This window comes from Myxine glutinosa, chromosome 2, assembly GCF_964187855.1.
Source record: "Myxine glutinosa chromosome 2, kmMyxGlut1.1, whole genome shotgun sequence".
Classification (NCBI taxonomy): Eukaryota; Metazoa; Chordata; class Myxini; order Myxiniformes; family Myxinidae; genus Myxine; species Myxine glutinosa.
This window is the reverse complement of record NC_136262.1, coordinates 149,706,472-149,723,462: the sequence shown is the minus strand read 5'-3', so window position 1 is coordinate 149,723,462 and position 16,991 is coordinate 149,706,472. Positions and strand designations below refer to the sequence as shown.

Sequence of the window (16,991 nt, the reverse complement as noted above, 5' to 3'; positions counted from 1 at the left end):
ATCTCGATGTACCATAAGTAGGCCGTCTGTCCGGGTAAGATCGTATATCTGTCTCCATACGAGGGGTGGAGCTATGCTAATTGGATAGGGCTTAAGGATAATTCACCAGTGTGTGATTTGTCTCTGTGATCTTCCCTCTGTCTTTATTACAATTAAAAATCCGCCGAACAACAACTATAACAAATGGACTCATTTTCTCACCACACCGCCAGGCCTAACCCAGCACATTTGCCGATCGGCACGTAAATCCCGCCTCACGACCGCTGACCTCATCCGAACATTCCCGAAAGAGATTGGACTCCGCCCCCCCCCCCCCCTCCCCGACGACTCGAGGAGGCCACGCTCCGGCCTTCGTGATTGGTGGAGGCACGATGGGATGATTGAGTAGAGCTTGGTGATTGGAGAGAGTGTGACTTGAGCGTGGAAGATTCAAGAGCTGACGGAAAAAGAGAAGCTGTCGCGCCACCTTGCTCTTCTGGTCCTGTCTTTGATAGTGGATGGTCTGAATACTTTCTGAATGCACTGTATATTATAGAATTTGGGGGATTATAGTCTGTATACAATGAGATATCTGTTTTTTGTTTTTTTCCTTCATCAAGTATGCCCCCAGCGCCAGCAATGTCTCTCACAATGTTGTGCTGAGGCCTCTCAGATCTGGTTACGTGAACTTCACTATGGCCACACTGTCCTACTTGGCACACGAAGGGGCCGATCCAACGGTAAATTTGCATGTTGTGCATTGTTTTTGGTTTGTTCTCTAATCTCTAATGGCAGAGTGTTCAAATGATGATCAGTGTGGTGTCCCTTAACACTTGCTCTATGAAGTTATCAATGTTGGATCCAACCTTAAACTCAAGCTTGCCTTCACGAGGGATTTCTCCAAACATCGAACAGTTACATCATCACGCTCTTCACGGAATGAATTAAAACAAGTCGAGCAACATTTGAAGTACACCACTCCCATACCAAATCAATAAATAACGTATCCTCTAGTGTGCGACATTGCCGGGGCGTCTTTGGCACCTGGCCATTCAGCAGTGCAGCAAATGGAGACGGAATTGAGAGGGGGCGGTGTACAATAATTAATTGATTGATTGATTAATTGCATAATTCGAGTTTGGTTGTCGAGTAAATAAATAATAGTAAAATAGATAAGTAAAGTAAATAAAAGTAAATAAAGTAAATAAATAAGAATCGTAAAATAATTAGTTTTTTTACATTAATTAATCAATTTCAGTCTTAATCAATTTCGCTAATAGCATACCTAACCCATCACTGTTTCATCCAAATCTCTAACTTTTTGAAAATTAATGAAATAATTAATCGATTCATCAATAAATGGAAAATACCCTTTGTAGCCAAATCACTTGGTCTCTGTCGTGTCCAAATATCAGCTTCCTAGCTCAAAAGGTGCCTGAGATATTGCCCAAATGAGAAAGGAAATAAATAAGTAATTAATAAATCAATAATAATTAAGTAATTAATCAATTAATTGATTAATCAAAAACATACAAAATACCGTTTTTGCCAAAGGACTTGCTCACTATTGTGCCCAAATTTCAGCTTCCTAGCTCAAAGGATGGCTGAAATATCGCCCGGACAAACAAACAAGCAAGAAAATGAAAAATCACTCATCGAGCAACACTTGGCAAAACAGTCAGACTCAGTCAGCTGATATGTAAATCCTATTCAAATTTCAAGTTAATCGGATGAAAATTGAGGATTTTAGAAATTTGAAAAAAGTGGTTGACCTTGGGCCTATGTTGACCTTTTGACCTTTTGACCTCAAAAATAAATATGATTCTGTCTGACCACGAACTATACCGTTTGGTGAAGTTTCGTGAAGATCGGTTTAAAATTATGAACTGTAGGCAAGTAAGTATAAGTGAGCGCACAGACAAAGAAACAAACAAGCAAACAAACAACCGGAGTGAAAACTGTTCACTCCCTTTCGGCGTGCGTCATCACAGGGCTCCCTTCGGTGCTCGGCGATGATGTCGTGCAGCGCCTGGAGATGGAATAAGAAAGGAGCGGTGTTCAAAATTTGTCTTCGGAAGGTATCACAATGAAATTGAACCAATTTTTTCTGTACATTGTCCAAGGCACAGATAGAAATGCCAACCTATCAGAATAAAATAAAAGAAAAATATTCTAGCTTGAGGAGGATTGAAAGCAAGATCAGGTATCTTTTTTTTTCTCTTTTTTTTGTACACAGAATCAAGGCTCGTGTAAGAGTGAACACATTGAACATGAAAACATGCACAGACACATAAAACATGCAATGAAGGGTGCGGGAGACAAGAGGGGGAGAGAGAGGGAAGCACACAAGCACAACAACAGAAGGGAACAGGGACGTCGGTAGTTCTGTGGAAGGGGGAGGGCTGGGAGAGGAGGGAGGAGTACACGGTATAAAGCAAATGAACACTACTAGGAATTTTACGACTAGGAATTTCATGAAAGAAGTTGGGGATTAAAAGAGGTGGATTTGGGGTCTTTTAACGGGGGTTGAAAAGATCAAGGTTTTGGATGGGGTAAGACAGATTGTGGTGAACAGCTGTTTTAAAGACCTGGAGGGAGGAGAGGGATTGAAGAGAGTGTGGGAGTTTGTTCAAGAGGTGGGAGAAAAGAAGAGTGAAGGTGAGCAGAGAGTCTTGATTATGGCAGTTTCACCAGAAGAGGGTTGCTGGCAGATATTGTGCGTCCTGCAGGAATATTTCGGGGGACAGAGCACAGACAGAACAGGGGGAGCAAGGCCGGAGAGGAGTCGGTAGAAGACAGAAAGACCACCAACCTGCCTGTGGTGAGAGAGAGAGAAAGGCCCTCAGAATCAGCTTCATTAGGAGAGATTCCAATGATTCTGAATGCTTTGGTTTCAACGGCATGAAGCCGAGCTAGGTGTGAGGCAGGAGCACCAGCCCAGTGGGGAGAGCAGTATTCCATTGAGCTGCGGATGAAAGCTTTATATGTGCTGAGGAGCTCAGAAGTGCCTGGAAAGAACTTCGCACAATGGAGGATGCCCAGGTTTTGGAGGCCAGCTTGGAAATGTGGTTTTCTCAGGAAAGATCATGGCAGATAGTGAGACCCAAAAGCTTGAGTGACAGAACTTCTTGGAGAGGATTGTTCATAAAGTAGATGGGAGGGTTGTCCAGACGGTCTTTTCAAAGAGACAAAGTGAGAGTGTGAGATTTGTCAGGATTGAAAGACATGTTCCACTTGTTTGACCAGTCTGTGATTTTGTCCAGGTCTGCAGAGAGTGAGGAGGCTGCAGACTGCCGATCTGAGGGATAAGGTATGGAGTGGCAGAGAGTGGAGTCATCAGCAAAGAGATAGAGACGATATTCCAGCGAGTCGGAGAGATCATTAGTGAAGACCAGAAAATGCACAGGGCCCAGAACACTGCCTTGAGGAACTCCAGCCTGAACAGGAAGGAGAGAAGAGAGAATTCCATTCAGGGCCACACGTTGACTGCGACCAGAGAGGAAGTTCGCAAGCCATGCGTGGAGGGTTCCATGGATACCATACGAGGAGTGTTTGGTGAGCATGGCGGGGTGCCAGACCGTATCAAAGGAACGTGATATGTCATGGGAGACGCTCTGATTTCCTGTTTGACATTCCATCAATTCCTCCATCCATCCTCCATCCTCCATGACACTCCTCCATCATTGACATTCCTCCATCAATTGTTGAGACAGCAGAAGCAGCATGTCCAGAGTAGAGTGACCTGGTCTGAATCCAAATTGATGATCAGAGATCAAGCCATTGGAGAAGAGGAAGGATTTGACGTCAGAAGCGATGATTGATTCCATGACCTTGCTGATAATTGGGAGCAGGCTGATTGGTCTGTAGTTGCAAGGATCTGTTTTTGCACATTTTTTGTGTAAAGTGGTAATGTTTGCTGATTTCCAAGCAGATGGCAAATGACGTTGAGCAAAAGAGAGAGTGAAGAGAACAGAGAGAGGGGGAGATAGAGCGGCAGAGCAGGATTTTAGGAGCCATGGGCTGATGCCGTCAATAATTCCTAATGACCGCTTCAAAATGATCTCCGTCCGACCGACCATTCATTATGAATGATTCATTCATAATGATCATAATGAGTTCAAGAACTCCTGGTATTTAAAAGTGAATTAAATTAACACGTACTATAGGACATCGAGCAGCACCTGATGAACTCTAATGTGTCGGTGCAGGTCCAAGTAGTGTGACTGTTGTAGTGTCTGTGAGTATATTAATTGCTTGGCAGACAATCAAAGGAAAGTCCAAAAGCTTTCTCCCTGACTATGAAGCAAAACTCCGTAGAGATGGTAGTTTTGTGTTTTGTGTTTTGGAGTTTGCAGCCAGTGTCACATGTTCGTTCCAGCAGTGGGTTAGTTTCTTGATGCCATTCCTGTTTTTGGCTCTGAAAAGTTTTCCCCTAATTAAAAACAGGATTTGAATTTCCCTTCGACATTGTAGGCAATTGGAGAAAAATATCAAGGGCTGAACATGGGAATATCAATTCACATATTTAAAGCTTTGAACCATTCAAAATGTTTAACAGAATGTCTGCTTACGTACATTGTTTATTTGTTGGTTTTCAGTTGTGTAGGGTCATAGTTGTTGTTTTTTAATTGTGTGATTAGTCACAAAGATGTGAGATGATTCTCGGCCCAAGATGGCATTTTTTTGCAATGCATTTGTCACTGACATGGAATTGAAACCAGCCATATCTTTCTGGACGTGGTACTTGGAGTAGCAGGTTATGACAATGAGATGTTGATAATGACCATGTGACTGTACAGTATATTTGCCTATCATACACTGGATTTTGTTTTGCATTCTCAGGCATAACTTGTTATCCTGCTGCTGTGTATTTGCAGGTTGGATTCACAAGCTCACCTGGACGAAATGTTATTCTGGGACACTTGTATTATAAAACAAAATTCTCCACTCAATATGTAAGAATTGCAGTTTCTTCACATGTTAAAACAGTTTTGGTAACTATTTCTCAGAGTTGAATTTGTCTGGTATGTATTTTAGCTCATTAATACACATTAAATATCCAATCTCCGTGGTTCAGCTTCCCCTCCGCTCCACTGTAATTGCTGCTTATTATCACAGCGGTCGTCGTTTTTTGAAAAATTGACAAATTGACATTCAAGACAATGTTGAAGTGATAATGTAAACATGGTAATCTTCAACCGTTTCCTTGGAGTGCTTGCTTGAGTTCTTAAGCCAATTGGCGGGCGCTCTACAAGCTTCAATCTCTACAAGCTTCAATCTCCACATTTTTGAGTCTGGTTGTATCAAATCTCAAGTATCAAAATATCAAAATATCTTCCATGGAGAAAAACCCAAAACCACAGCAACCCCAAAACATCACTGAACCTCCTCCATATTTGACTGTAGGGAAGGTGTTCTTTTCTTTGAAGGCTTCATTTTGTTTTCTGTAAACATAGAGATGATGTGCTTTACCAAAAAGCTCTAATTTGGTCTCATCTGTCCACAGGACATTCTCCCAGAAGGATTTTGGCTTGTTCAGGTGTGTTTTGGAAAACTCCAGTCGGGTTTTCTTACGTCTCTCTCTCTCAGCAGTGGGATCCTCCTGGGTCTCCTACCATAGAACACCCTTTCATTGAGTTGGCTGAAACTGTCATGTCTGTTGTGTCTGTTGTGTCTGAAGGTCAGCTTGAATCTGTTTGGCAGTGGATCGAGGTGCTTTCTCCACCATTCGAACAATCCCCTCTGGGCTGGTGCTCCTGCCTCACACCTAGCTCGGCTTCATGCTGTTGAAACCAAAGCTTTCAGAATCAGCGAAATCTCCCGTGATGAAGCTAACTCCGAGGGCCTTTCACTCACTCACCGCAGGCAGGTTGGTGATCTTTCTGTCTTATACCGACACCTCTCCGGCCTTGCTCCCCCAGCTCTGTCTGTGCTCGGTCCCCCAAATATTCCTACAGGTCGCACAAGATCTGCCAGCATCCCTCTTCTGGTGAAACTGCCAAAATCAAGACTCTCTGCTCAGGATCTGCTCAGGATTTACTCATGATTTTAAGGAAAAACATTGCGTACGATGGACACAGGAACATCAATGAAGCCTTCACTCTTTCATTCCCCTTTTCTCCCGCCTCTGGAACAAACTCCCTCACTCTCTTCATTCCCACTCCTCTCTCCAGGTCTTTAAAACAGCTGTTCACCTCCATCTCTTATCTTCCCCCATCCAAAACCTTGATATTTTTTACCCCCGTTAATTCACCCCAGATCCACTTTTTTGAAATACCAACTTCTGTCCTGGAAGTCCTAGCAGTGTCCATGTGTTTTTTTACCTCTCTCACCCGCCCCTCCCTCCAAGCCCTCTCCCTCCCACAGATCTCACGATGTCCCTGTTCTCTGCTGTTGTACTTGTGTGCTTCCCTCTCTCTCCCCATCTTGTCCCCCGTTCCCTTTTCTTATGTTTTTTGTGTCAGTTTGTTTTTATGTGATTAATGTTGGCTCTTACACGAGCCTCGATCTTGTACACACACACAAAAAAAAATCCTTCGCTGCAATCTTCGATCAAGTTTTCTCTTGCAGCCACGTCTAGGGAGGTTGACTACAGTGCCATGGGCCTTAAACTTCCTGATAACATTGCGTACGGTGGACACAGGAACATCAAGGTCTCTGGAGATGGACTTGTATCCTTGGGATTGTCCATGCTTGGCTACAATTTTGTGTCTGACTTCCTCAGTCAATTCTCTGGTTTTCTTTCCTTTGTCCATGCTCATTGCGGTACACACAGTGACACAAAACAGCAGAATGACTCCTTTGCTCCATTCAAACTGGTTGAATGAGTGATTTTTATATTGCAGGCACTTGAAACTCACCACAGGTGAGTTCAATTCCAAAGTAAAGGAGAATCACCTGCTTGAAATGTAATTATTTCTAACAACTTCTAAAAGGTGCCGATAATAATGTCCGGGCCATTTTAGGATTTCTGTATGGAATAAGCTATGATTTCGTAATTTTTTCAGGTTTTTTGGTTTTGTTCCACTGTAAACTAAAGAAATACATATGTGGACACCAAACGATTTTTTAATTTCAATAAATGTCTGGAAGAAATGGTGCATTATTTGAAAAAAGTGCAAGGGTGCCAATATTTTTGGCCACGACTATTGCATGTCTGTCTGTGAATCTCAGAGGATGTAAAGTGAAGTGAATGACGTGCAAAATTGATCTTTTATAACACGTAGTTGTTGCTGTGGTTGTTGTTGTTACTTGTATACTCATTCCATGAACGTTTAGATATTTCTATATTTCTTCGAGAAGTATTACTACATACTGTACGGTGTAATTTTGTGTCCTTTCATGTCCTTCTAAAAGGTTCTTGCTGTCGTAGAATTATAAATGCTACCATCGGACCTGTTGCATTGAGCTCCCATTCTTAAATCCGGAAAAGGGGCTTTAAAACAGGCAACTTTATGATTAAATGGACACAAATTTTTGTTCCAAGTAAATTGATTATTAGTTTTCCTAGTTCGATTATTTTATTATTTTAAATTTTTATTATTCCATTTTTTTTATTCCATTTTATTATTATTATTATTATTTTTGGTTATTTTTATTTTTATTTTTATTATTTTATTATTTTATTGTTTTATTATTTTATTATTTTTATTATTTTATTATTTTATTATTTTATTATTTTATTTTTATTTTTTATTATTCTACCATTTTTATTATTCTGTGACAGCAGGAACCTTTTATAATGCAACGTGACACATGGATGGACACTTCCTTGCAATTATAGATGATTGATGGTAAACCATGTTTCAACAGATTTCTTTTTCACCTTAACTAACGGGTAAAGAGACCATTATTGTTTCTAAGAGGTTTAGATCATGTACGTGCGTGTGTGCTTTTTCTCTGGTGGGCAGCTGGACTGTATCGCATTTGGCATGTTGGCGCTGCCCTCTGTGGGAACTCCGCTTACTTGATGGTATTCCAGCAAGTGCAAGTATGATCTCCTCAAGGCAAAGTGAAGAAAGCACAAGGACAACTATCACTGTCAGACTTAACTCTAAACTACAGATTTGTCTGCATGCCCACTGAATGCAGCTTCCATCTTCACCTGGCTGGGTCATCATGTTGAAGGGTACGGTAACAGCTTCCTGGAAATACATTGATCCCCTACAGACCACTAACCAACAACAACAACAACATGCATTTTAAGGCCATTTTCCCTGCTAGAGCGGGGGTTAGCCTTGCGGTCCCCATGAAAATCTTCTCCATTTTGCCCTATTTTCTGCATCACCCCTTGTTAACCCCCTTGCCCACATTTCTTCTTCGACCATCTTTAGCCAAGTCTTTCTCGGTCTTCCCCATCCTCTACTTCCTTCTACATTCATTTCCATCACTCTTCTCAAACAGTCACTTTCATCCTTCCTCAACACATGACCACCTCAGAAACCGATCTCCACTTCGGGCTGTACCCTGCCCATATGTAGTTGTAATTGTCATGGTTCTCTTTTTGAGGCAATGTTTTTATGGCCGGATGCCCTTCCTGACGCCAACCCTCTTAGTCATCTCTTACGACACGCAGGGATACGGTGTACCTATTCTAATCCAGGGTACACACTGGGAAACGTTTAAAACATGGAAATTCTGGGGGGGGGGGGGGAGAGGTGGGGGGGGCATCACCTCTGCGGGGGCCCCGTCAGCACCACGCCACGTTTGCCCGGTCAGCACCACGGCGGCCCGGTCAGCACCACACCCTTGGAAAGGACTTCGATGCTGTGGAGAGATCGAAGCAAGCCTCCTTGCTCGAGCGGACCGGAAGCGGAAGTCCATATATATAAGCACATATATATAATGTACACATATATATAATTATAAGGATATAATATATTGTGGGCTTTCACTAAAAAAAAAAAAATACTAGCAAATAATATCTGTGGGGTAGCAGACAAGGAGGTGGGGTTGAGAGGTTGGGGTATTAAATCAAGCCTCTCAAAATATCAGCACCACACACCACGTCGGCCCGTTCGGCCCAGAGCCTGGCGCGAAGTCCAAGGACATCAGCACGTCATCCGAAAACAGCTCCGGTTGGTGCGAACCACTCGGTCAATGGCGCGAACCAGGTCCCGACACGCCCTTGCTCGCTTGGCCCCGATGAAGGCCTCGCTGGGTGTTCTCCAAACAGGGGCAGAATCGCCCAAGCCGCGCTGGATTTCGGCGGCGGAAAGCAGCCACGAAGCGACGATATTCGGTCGGGCTGTAATGTGAACACCACGGCGGCCCGGTCAGCACCACACCCTTGGAAAGGACTTCGATGCTGTGAATCCAAATGGAAAATATTGTTGAAGTCGTCTCCTCAACAAAACATGTCGACGAAACCAAAGGAATATTCAGGATTTTCATAAAATCACAACCTGAAAGGAGCGCCAAAATCATACCGACACCGACACACACACTACAGACCACTAACCAAACTGGGGATTTTAGGAATGGCATCAGGAAGTAAAAGACATAATTGGCAATTTGTATTTTGACATGAGCATGGCAAAAAGACATGATTTTAAGGAATTTAAACAGCATGGTGTAGTTATTAATATGGACCCTGGATTAGTATCCCAGAATTTTTTTCTACAAATCTAGCTAAAATTGGCATTGTGTTAAGGGGTTGTAGTCCAAGCTTCTAGAAAACTGCGTTAATCTCAGTAGAAGCAACACGGATTGTTGTCAAGTGGTACTCCTGGATTGTTCATAAAAACCCAGCGGGTTCGAGGATCTTCTGGGAAATGATATTTCAGCCCTGGCTGATCTGGCCTACAGGTGGTGGCAGTCTGTATTTTGTGGTTGAATTAAATTCCTTTCAGTGCAACTCATGAAAGATTCTAGAATCTAGAACTTTACCTCTATAGCTGTGTTGCCAATATTCTCCGAAGTAACATCCATATTTATTGCAAACCAAAATATTGCAGAATTGATTATCTCCCAATTCCTTCCTCCACCCACTACAGAAGTCTCTTCCCTCCCTCTTCTTCTGGCACATTCTTGCCAACCTCCCCCTCTTATTTCACTCTGGTAATCATCAGTTTCTTATTAGTTTTCCTTTTCTCAATTTATCCATTACATAATGATAAATAGATGACCTCTAATCAGTAAAAAAGTGATATCAGGTGATTTATAGAGTGTTTCCGAGCCAAGTGGTACATCCAGCCTGTGTTTCTGATCAGTGTGAAACGCTTTATTTTTTCATTTATTTTTTTAAATTAAAATTTGTTCTTGATTATTAAAATATATAGTTTACTGATGTGAAGTTTGCTTTTCTTTACTTATTTGTTTATTAATTTTTATTTTTTTTAATTTTTTTTTAGACGGTTCAAAGCTCTTTGAAGACATGTTTCACAAATCATGCACACATGCAGACAGAGACATTGGACAACAAAGCATTTGACTTCAAATATTGTTGGGGAGGTGGGGAAGGTGTGGGGTAGATTGAGGGGCAGGGGAAAGGGGTGATGGAGTGATGCAACTTCCTGATGCACACCCAACCTTTCTCTCCACACTAGTAGGACAATTAAGGAGAAATCCCCCCTCGCTTCCCCTTGGGTTCCCAATCCACTTTTGAAGTTTATTAAACGTAAAGAACGTCTTGACAACCACAACTTTGCTCCTTGATTGGAGTAAGTTCTCCCACCTGCTTACTTAACCTTTTGTACTGAAAGTGACCCCAATGTTACAACAAAAGTTTTTACATCAATTAAAGCCAGAATATTTCCTGAATTTTATTTTAAAAGTTAATCTTTTCTAATCAGATTATTGAGGGTGCTGTGAAATTTGTTGACATGTTATAAAAATAGATTTTCCTTTTTTTTTTTGGTTATCTAAAAATATACTTACGTGGTATGGGGGTAGGTGGATCCATAGCTAGACTGTACAACAACAACAACAACAACAACAACAACAACAACAACAGGAATTTTAAGGCCATTTTCCCTGCGAGCGCGGGGGTTAGCCTTGCGGGCCCGATGACAATCTTCTCCATTTTGCCCTATTTTCTGCATCTCTCCTTGTTAACCCCCTTGCCCACATTTCTTCTTCCACCACATAGCTAGACTGTGGCAAGTGTAATATGGTCCGTGTTTTTTGAGTAGGTTACATTGCCATATACCAGGGGCCTGTCAGAGTAAGTCGTTTGTTATACGTGATGTTGAGGAGGCAGCACATGTAATTGATAGACAGAGTAGACAGAGTAATTTTGTATGTGTAAACACCTCTTGTTTGTGGACAGGCTAAGTGAGGACTTCCCATCATAGAGGAATGTGCATGTGTCACATGTGTGCTACAAGGCCATCACGATCTGTCTGGCCAGTGTATACCAGCTACGGCAGCGTAATGTTTGAGAGGCAATATGAAGGAATTTGAGAGGCAGACATTATTGTGGTTCTTGCTGAAGGAGCTTGGGATTGACCTAAGCGTGTATCGCCCTGTTTTTGGAGAGGGGAAGAAGCGATCTCAGAAATAGAGGAGAGGCAGAACAACTCCACATGCACAGAGTGAAAAGAAGAGCATTGAGGAGGAAGAAGAAGAGCCTGGAGAGAAGACCGAGGGCAGACCAGGAGGCCTCGTCTGGAAAGGACAAAGAAGACCACGAAGGCTGGTTGATGGGCTGATCATCGCTGGCACTCCTTGTGGTTGGTTCATTTCATCGTGCTCTGTTTTGGCTTTCTTCTTTGGACTGGACTGACTTTGTCACTGGCTGCGCTGGGTCTCCACCACACTTGCACCCCATGCTTCCGACACCACATTGATACTCCAGCACCCATTGTTAACCTCCCCACTTATATGTTTTGGCCCGACACACTCCCGCCTGGTTGTGTGAGGTAAGCGAGGAGTCATCTCCACACTCCAAACTGCCTCGTTCGTTTTGTTCTCTCTTCCTCTTCCTCTTCTTCTTCTTATCGTCTTCTTCTTCTTCTTCTTCTTCTTCATGGAATGAATGATGGTACCATGTTCTGTCTGTGTCGGTAAGACTGTATAAGAATACATGCTCAAGGTAAATCTGCTCTTTTGTGCGTTTTGACTTTACTTGCTTTTGCCGTAAATATAGTACATGTTCTTTCACCTTTGATTTTTCTTTGTGAATAAAGGTTTATGAATAATGTGCTTGATAATTGTCTGCTTGTGGATGTGAAAACAAATCATTGTTATATTTTCCAATCTGCCTCGTTATTGTCCTTCCTTTTGTTGATCCGACATAGTGTGTACGTAAAAAGATAGATGGAGGTTCTGCCCCTCTGCTTCGCTTCAGTAGTGGTTAGCCAGCGTTCACCCACGGTTCACTCAGCTGTAATAGTAGCTGGAAGATGGGTGAACGCTGAGGGTGTGGCCTTTAGTTGAGGTCATTAGGTCACCAACAGGTAACACAACATAGAAGGTGAGAGGACCCTGTTAGACCTAATTATCCCAACCGACGTCCATGAAAACAACCCATCAGGCCATGGAGTACCATGTGACCTACGACATCATAATTATCATTTTTAAAATTCTACAGGAGGAGCCGCTCATATTCTGAAAATTTCATGTCCATCGGACTAACAGTTGCAGAGGAATATTTTTTTTCATACTGATCAGATCAAGCGTTGTACTTGTCAAATTATGACGTCATAATGAAGGCACCGATGACCTCAACATCAACATTTCTTATTCCCCATGTGGAGGAGTTGACGATGAGCCATGTTTTCATTTTTTCCATTGAGCGGTTTGGGAGAATATGGAGGTGTAAAGTTTTTCCAAGATGGCGTTTGTACCACGTGACCTATGACGTCATAATTATGATTTTAAAAATTCGACAGGCGGAGACACTGCTATGGTAAAATTTCGTGTCAATCGGACCAACGGTTGCCGAGAAAATGAATTTTAAAAATGCAGACACGTACGCAACCAAATGACTAACCCTGCTTTGAGCTTTGCGAGTGAAGGGTAAAAACAACTCATGACTCATCTGGAAACCCACAACCTCCTAACTGATGTTCATCATGGCTTTCGACAGTCATGGTCTTCTGGTGATGTTTTATCCAATGAACATTTGAATCACTGAACATGAGAATAGGGCTTTGGATCATCGTGGAGAAGCCAGGATTGGTGGTCTCGACATCTCGAAGGCTTTTGACAAAGTGTGGCACAAGGACCTCATCCATGAGCTAAAATCATGTGGAATTTCTGGAAAATTGCTTGATACAATCTCTGACTTCCTTGCCAATCGTCAAATCTCTGTGGTACATGAGGGACAGCCATCCCCTGTCCATAATACGAATGCTGGTGTCCCTCTGGGGTCTGTGTTTGCGTTCAATATTGTTCTTGTCCTACATCAATGATCTGCCCGATTGGATTCTTTCTCAATTAAGCATTTACGCAGGTGACTCAACACTGTACTACCTACCCAGGAACCTTGTCTCCTCCTACCTGTGACGATGAGAGTGCCACTCTCAATCAGCCTCGGCCTCGGCTGCTTATTTCGTGCTCGGCGATACCTTTCCCAAGCTGCTTTGCTCCACCCGTACAAGGCCCCTGTACGTCCTGTCAGGGAGTATCATTGCCATGTTTGGACTGGTGCTCCGGCCTGTCGCCTATCTCTTCTTGATAGAATCCAGCGATGTGCTGCCATTCTGGTGGGACAGGAGTTGGCATCATCCCTGGAACCTCTCTAAGTCCGTCGCGCTGTTGCTTCTTTGAGCCTTTTCTACAGATATTACCACGGAATGTGCTCTGAGGGTCGATCACAGGTTGTTCCACCTGAGCATACTTTCAGTCGCTCGACACGTTTGGAAGTCTCTTCCCATCCATACACTGTATCTGTCCCAAGGAGTAAGACTATGAGATGTTCTAGTTTTCGAGGTCTTCTTCTCGAGTTGAATTGAGGTCTTCTTCTTTTGAACAGTGCACAAGACTCAATGTAGCTTCCCAGCTAACAAAACACCGTTGGGCCAACGTTGGCATTTGGTCAATTGGTCGCAAGCGCATTGTTGACGTCGGGGTGACGTTGCCTATTGGTTGTAATCGCGACGTCTATTTTTCCAACGTTGGCCTAACGTTGACTATTGGTTGTAATTGCGACGTCTATTTTCCAACATCAGCCTAACGTTGCCTATTGGTTGCAATCGCGACGTCCATTTTCCAACATCAGCCTAACGTTGCCTATTGGTTGCAATTGCGACGTCTATTTTCCAACGTCGGCCTAACGTTGCCTATTGGGTGCAATTGCGACGTCTATTTTCCAACGTCGGCCTGACGTTGCCTATTGGTTGCAATTGCGACGTCTATTCTCCAACATCAGCCTAACGTTGCCTATTGGTTGCAATTGCGACGTCTATTCTCCAACATCAGCCTAACGTTGCCTATTGGTTGCAATTGCGACGTTTATTTTCCAACATCAGCCTAACGTTGCCTATTGGTTGCAATTGCGACGTTTATTTTCCAACGTCGGCCTAACGTTGCCTATTGGTTGCAATTGCGACGTCTATTTTCCAACATCAGCCTAACGTTGCCTATTGGTTGCAATTGCGAAGTTTATTTTCCAACGTCGGCCGAATGTTGCCTATTGCTTGCAATTGCGACGTCTATTTTCCAACATCAGCCTAACGTTGCCTATTGGTTGCAATTGCGACGTTTATTTTCCAACGTCGGCCTAACGTTGCCTGTTGGTTGCAATTGCGACGTCTATTTTCCAACATCAGCCTAACGTTGCCTATTGGTTGCAATTGCGACGTTTATTTTCCAACGTTAGCCTGACGTTGCCTATTGGTTGCAATCGCGACGTCTATTTTCCAACGTTGGCCTGACGTTGCCTATTGGTTGCAATTGCGACGTCTATTTTCCAACGTTGGCCTGACGTTGCCTATTGGTTGCAATTGCGACGTCTATTTTCCAACCTTGGCGTGACGTTGCCTATTGGTTGCAATTGCGACGTCTATTTTCCAACCGTGGCGTGACGTTGCCTATTCGTTGCAATTGCGACGTCTATTTTCCAACATCAGCCGAACGTTACCTATTGGTTGCTATTGCGAAGTCTATTTTCCAACGTCGGCCGAACGTTGCCTATTGCTTGCTATTGCGAAGTCTATTTTCCAACGTCGGCCGAACATTGCCTATTGGTTGCAATTGCGACGTCTATTTTCCAACATCAGCCAAACGTTGCCTATTGGTTGCAATTGCAACGTTTATTTTCCAACGTCGGCCCAACGTTTCCTATTGTTTGCAATCGCGACGTCTATTTTTGCAACATCAGCCTAACGTTTCCTATTGGTTGCAATGGCGACGTCTATTTTTGCAACGTCGGCCTAACGTTGCCTATTGGTTTAAATTGCGATGTCTATTTTCCAACCTTGGCGTGACATTATCCATTGGTTGCAATTGCGACGTCAATTTTCCAACATCAGCCTAACGTTGCCTATTGGTTGCAATTGCGACATTTATTTTCCAACGTCGGCCTAACGTTGCCTATTGGTTTAAATTGCGACGTCTATTTTCCAATCTTGGCGTGACTTTGTCCATTGGTTGCAATTGCGACGTCTATTTTACAACCTTGGCCGAACGTTGTCCATTGGTTGCAATTGCGACGTCTATTTTCCAACCTTGGCGTGACGTTGTCCATTGGTTGCAATTGCGACGTCTATTTTACAACCTTGGCCGAACGTTGCCGATTGGTTGCAATTGTGATGTCTATTTTCCAACGTTGGCCAAAGGTGCCCATTGGTTGCAATTGCGACGTCTATTTTCCAACGTCGGCCTCACGTTGCCTATTGGTTGCAATCGTGACGTCTATTTTCCAACGTTAGTCTGGCGTTGTCTATTGCCTGGAAACGCGACGTCTATTTTCCAACATTGGCCTAACGTTGTTTATTGGTTTCAAACGTGACGTCTATTTTCCAAATTTGGCACAACGTTGTTTATTGGTTTCAAACGCGACGTCTATTTTCCAAGTTTGGCACAACGTTGTTTATTGGTTTCAAACGTGACGTCTATTTTCCAAATTTGGCATAACTTTGTTTATTGGTTTCAAACGCGACGTCCATTTTTCAAATTTGGCACAACATTGTTTATTGGTTTCAAACGCGACGTCTATTTTCCAAATTTGGCACAACGTTGTTTATTGGTTTCAAACGCGACGTCTATTTTCCTAATTTGGCACAACGTTGTTTATTGGATTCAAACACGACGTCTATTTTCCAAATTTGGCACAACGTCGTTTATTGGTTTCAAACGCGACGCCTATTTTCCAAATTTGGCCCAAAGTTGTTTATTGGTTGGAAACGCGAATCCAAATCGAATTCGTTTATTGGTTTAGATTTGCCTGGATAGTTGAAAACGACCAAAAAATTAATTTTTTAATGAACATTTTGAAAAACCAAGATGCAGCACTCAAAAGGTTAATGAGTGTTATTTGATGTGAAATCCTCCACAGATGACTGACTGGTGGGTACCTTCATGGGTTTACAAGTTTGTATCTTGGTAGATTTTGTTTTTTGAGGAATTGTGTGTCACAGTACGCCAGTACTCACACAGTAAGCTTGTACTCATTTTGCACACTGATCTCTATACTAACTGGATTGGACGCTCGACGCCAAATCAACGCTAATCGGTCCATTCGCTGTGAAGTCACCGGAAGTAGATTCGTCGCCATATTGGTTCCCCCAGAAAATCTGCGTCCGTTCATTGTCTTTATCAAAAGACAATGCCTGCTATATTTTATAAAATAATTTAATCGAAATTTAACCAAAAATTCGATTCAAATTGACTGCCAGGCAGCAAGTTGCTGTGAGGAAAGATGCCGTCCTGTACACATGTTGCTATTTTATATTCTGTAATTATAATTTATCATAATTTGGCAATATTCTGAAATGTCTTGGAGGAGAATAACAAAAATATTTACTATGACCATAATGTTTCTCTGCCCAGAAGTTTGTTTTCACGAAACTCTTCTGATTCTGATTCTTTGATAAATGGATGCAATTTATTTTCAATGGTACTCACTC

General features: G+C 42.7%; 1 protein-coding gene across 1 annotated transcript in view; it reads left to right on the top strand.

The window, feature by feature from the left end:
- Window positions 1–8,600, top strand: part of LOC137422264 (translocon-associated protein subunit beta-like) — a 53,374-nt gene extending 44,774 nt beyond the window's left edge. The window contains exons 4-7 of the mRNA XM_078771792.1: window positions 611–719; window positions 4,857–4,934; window positions 5,660–5,848; window positions 7,890–8,600. Of these exons, the coding sequence (XP_078627918.1) occupies window positions 611–719; window positions 4,857–4,934; window positions 5,660–5,848; window positions 7,890–7,949 (436 nt within the window). The 3' untranslated portion in view covers window positions 7,950–8,600. The remainder of the gene's footprint in view (window positions 1–610; window positions 720–4,856; window positions 4,935–5,659; window positions 5,849–7,889) is intronic.
- The last annotated feature ends 8,391 nt before the right edge of the window (window positions 8,601–16,991 follow it).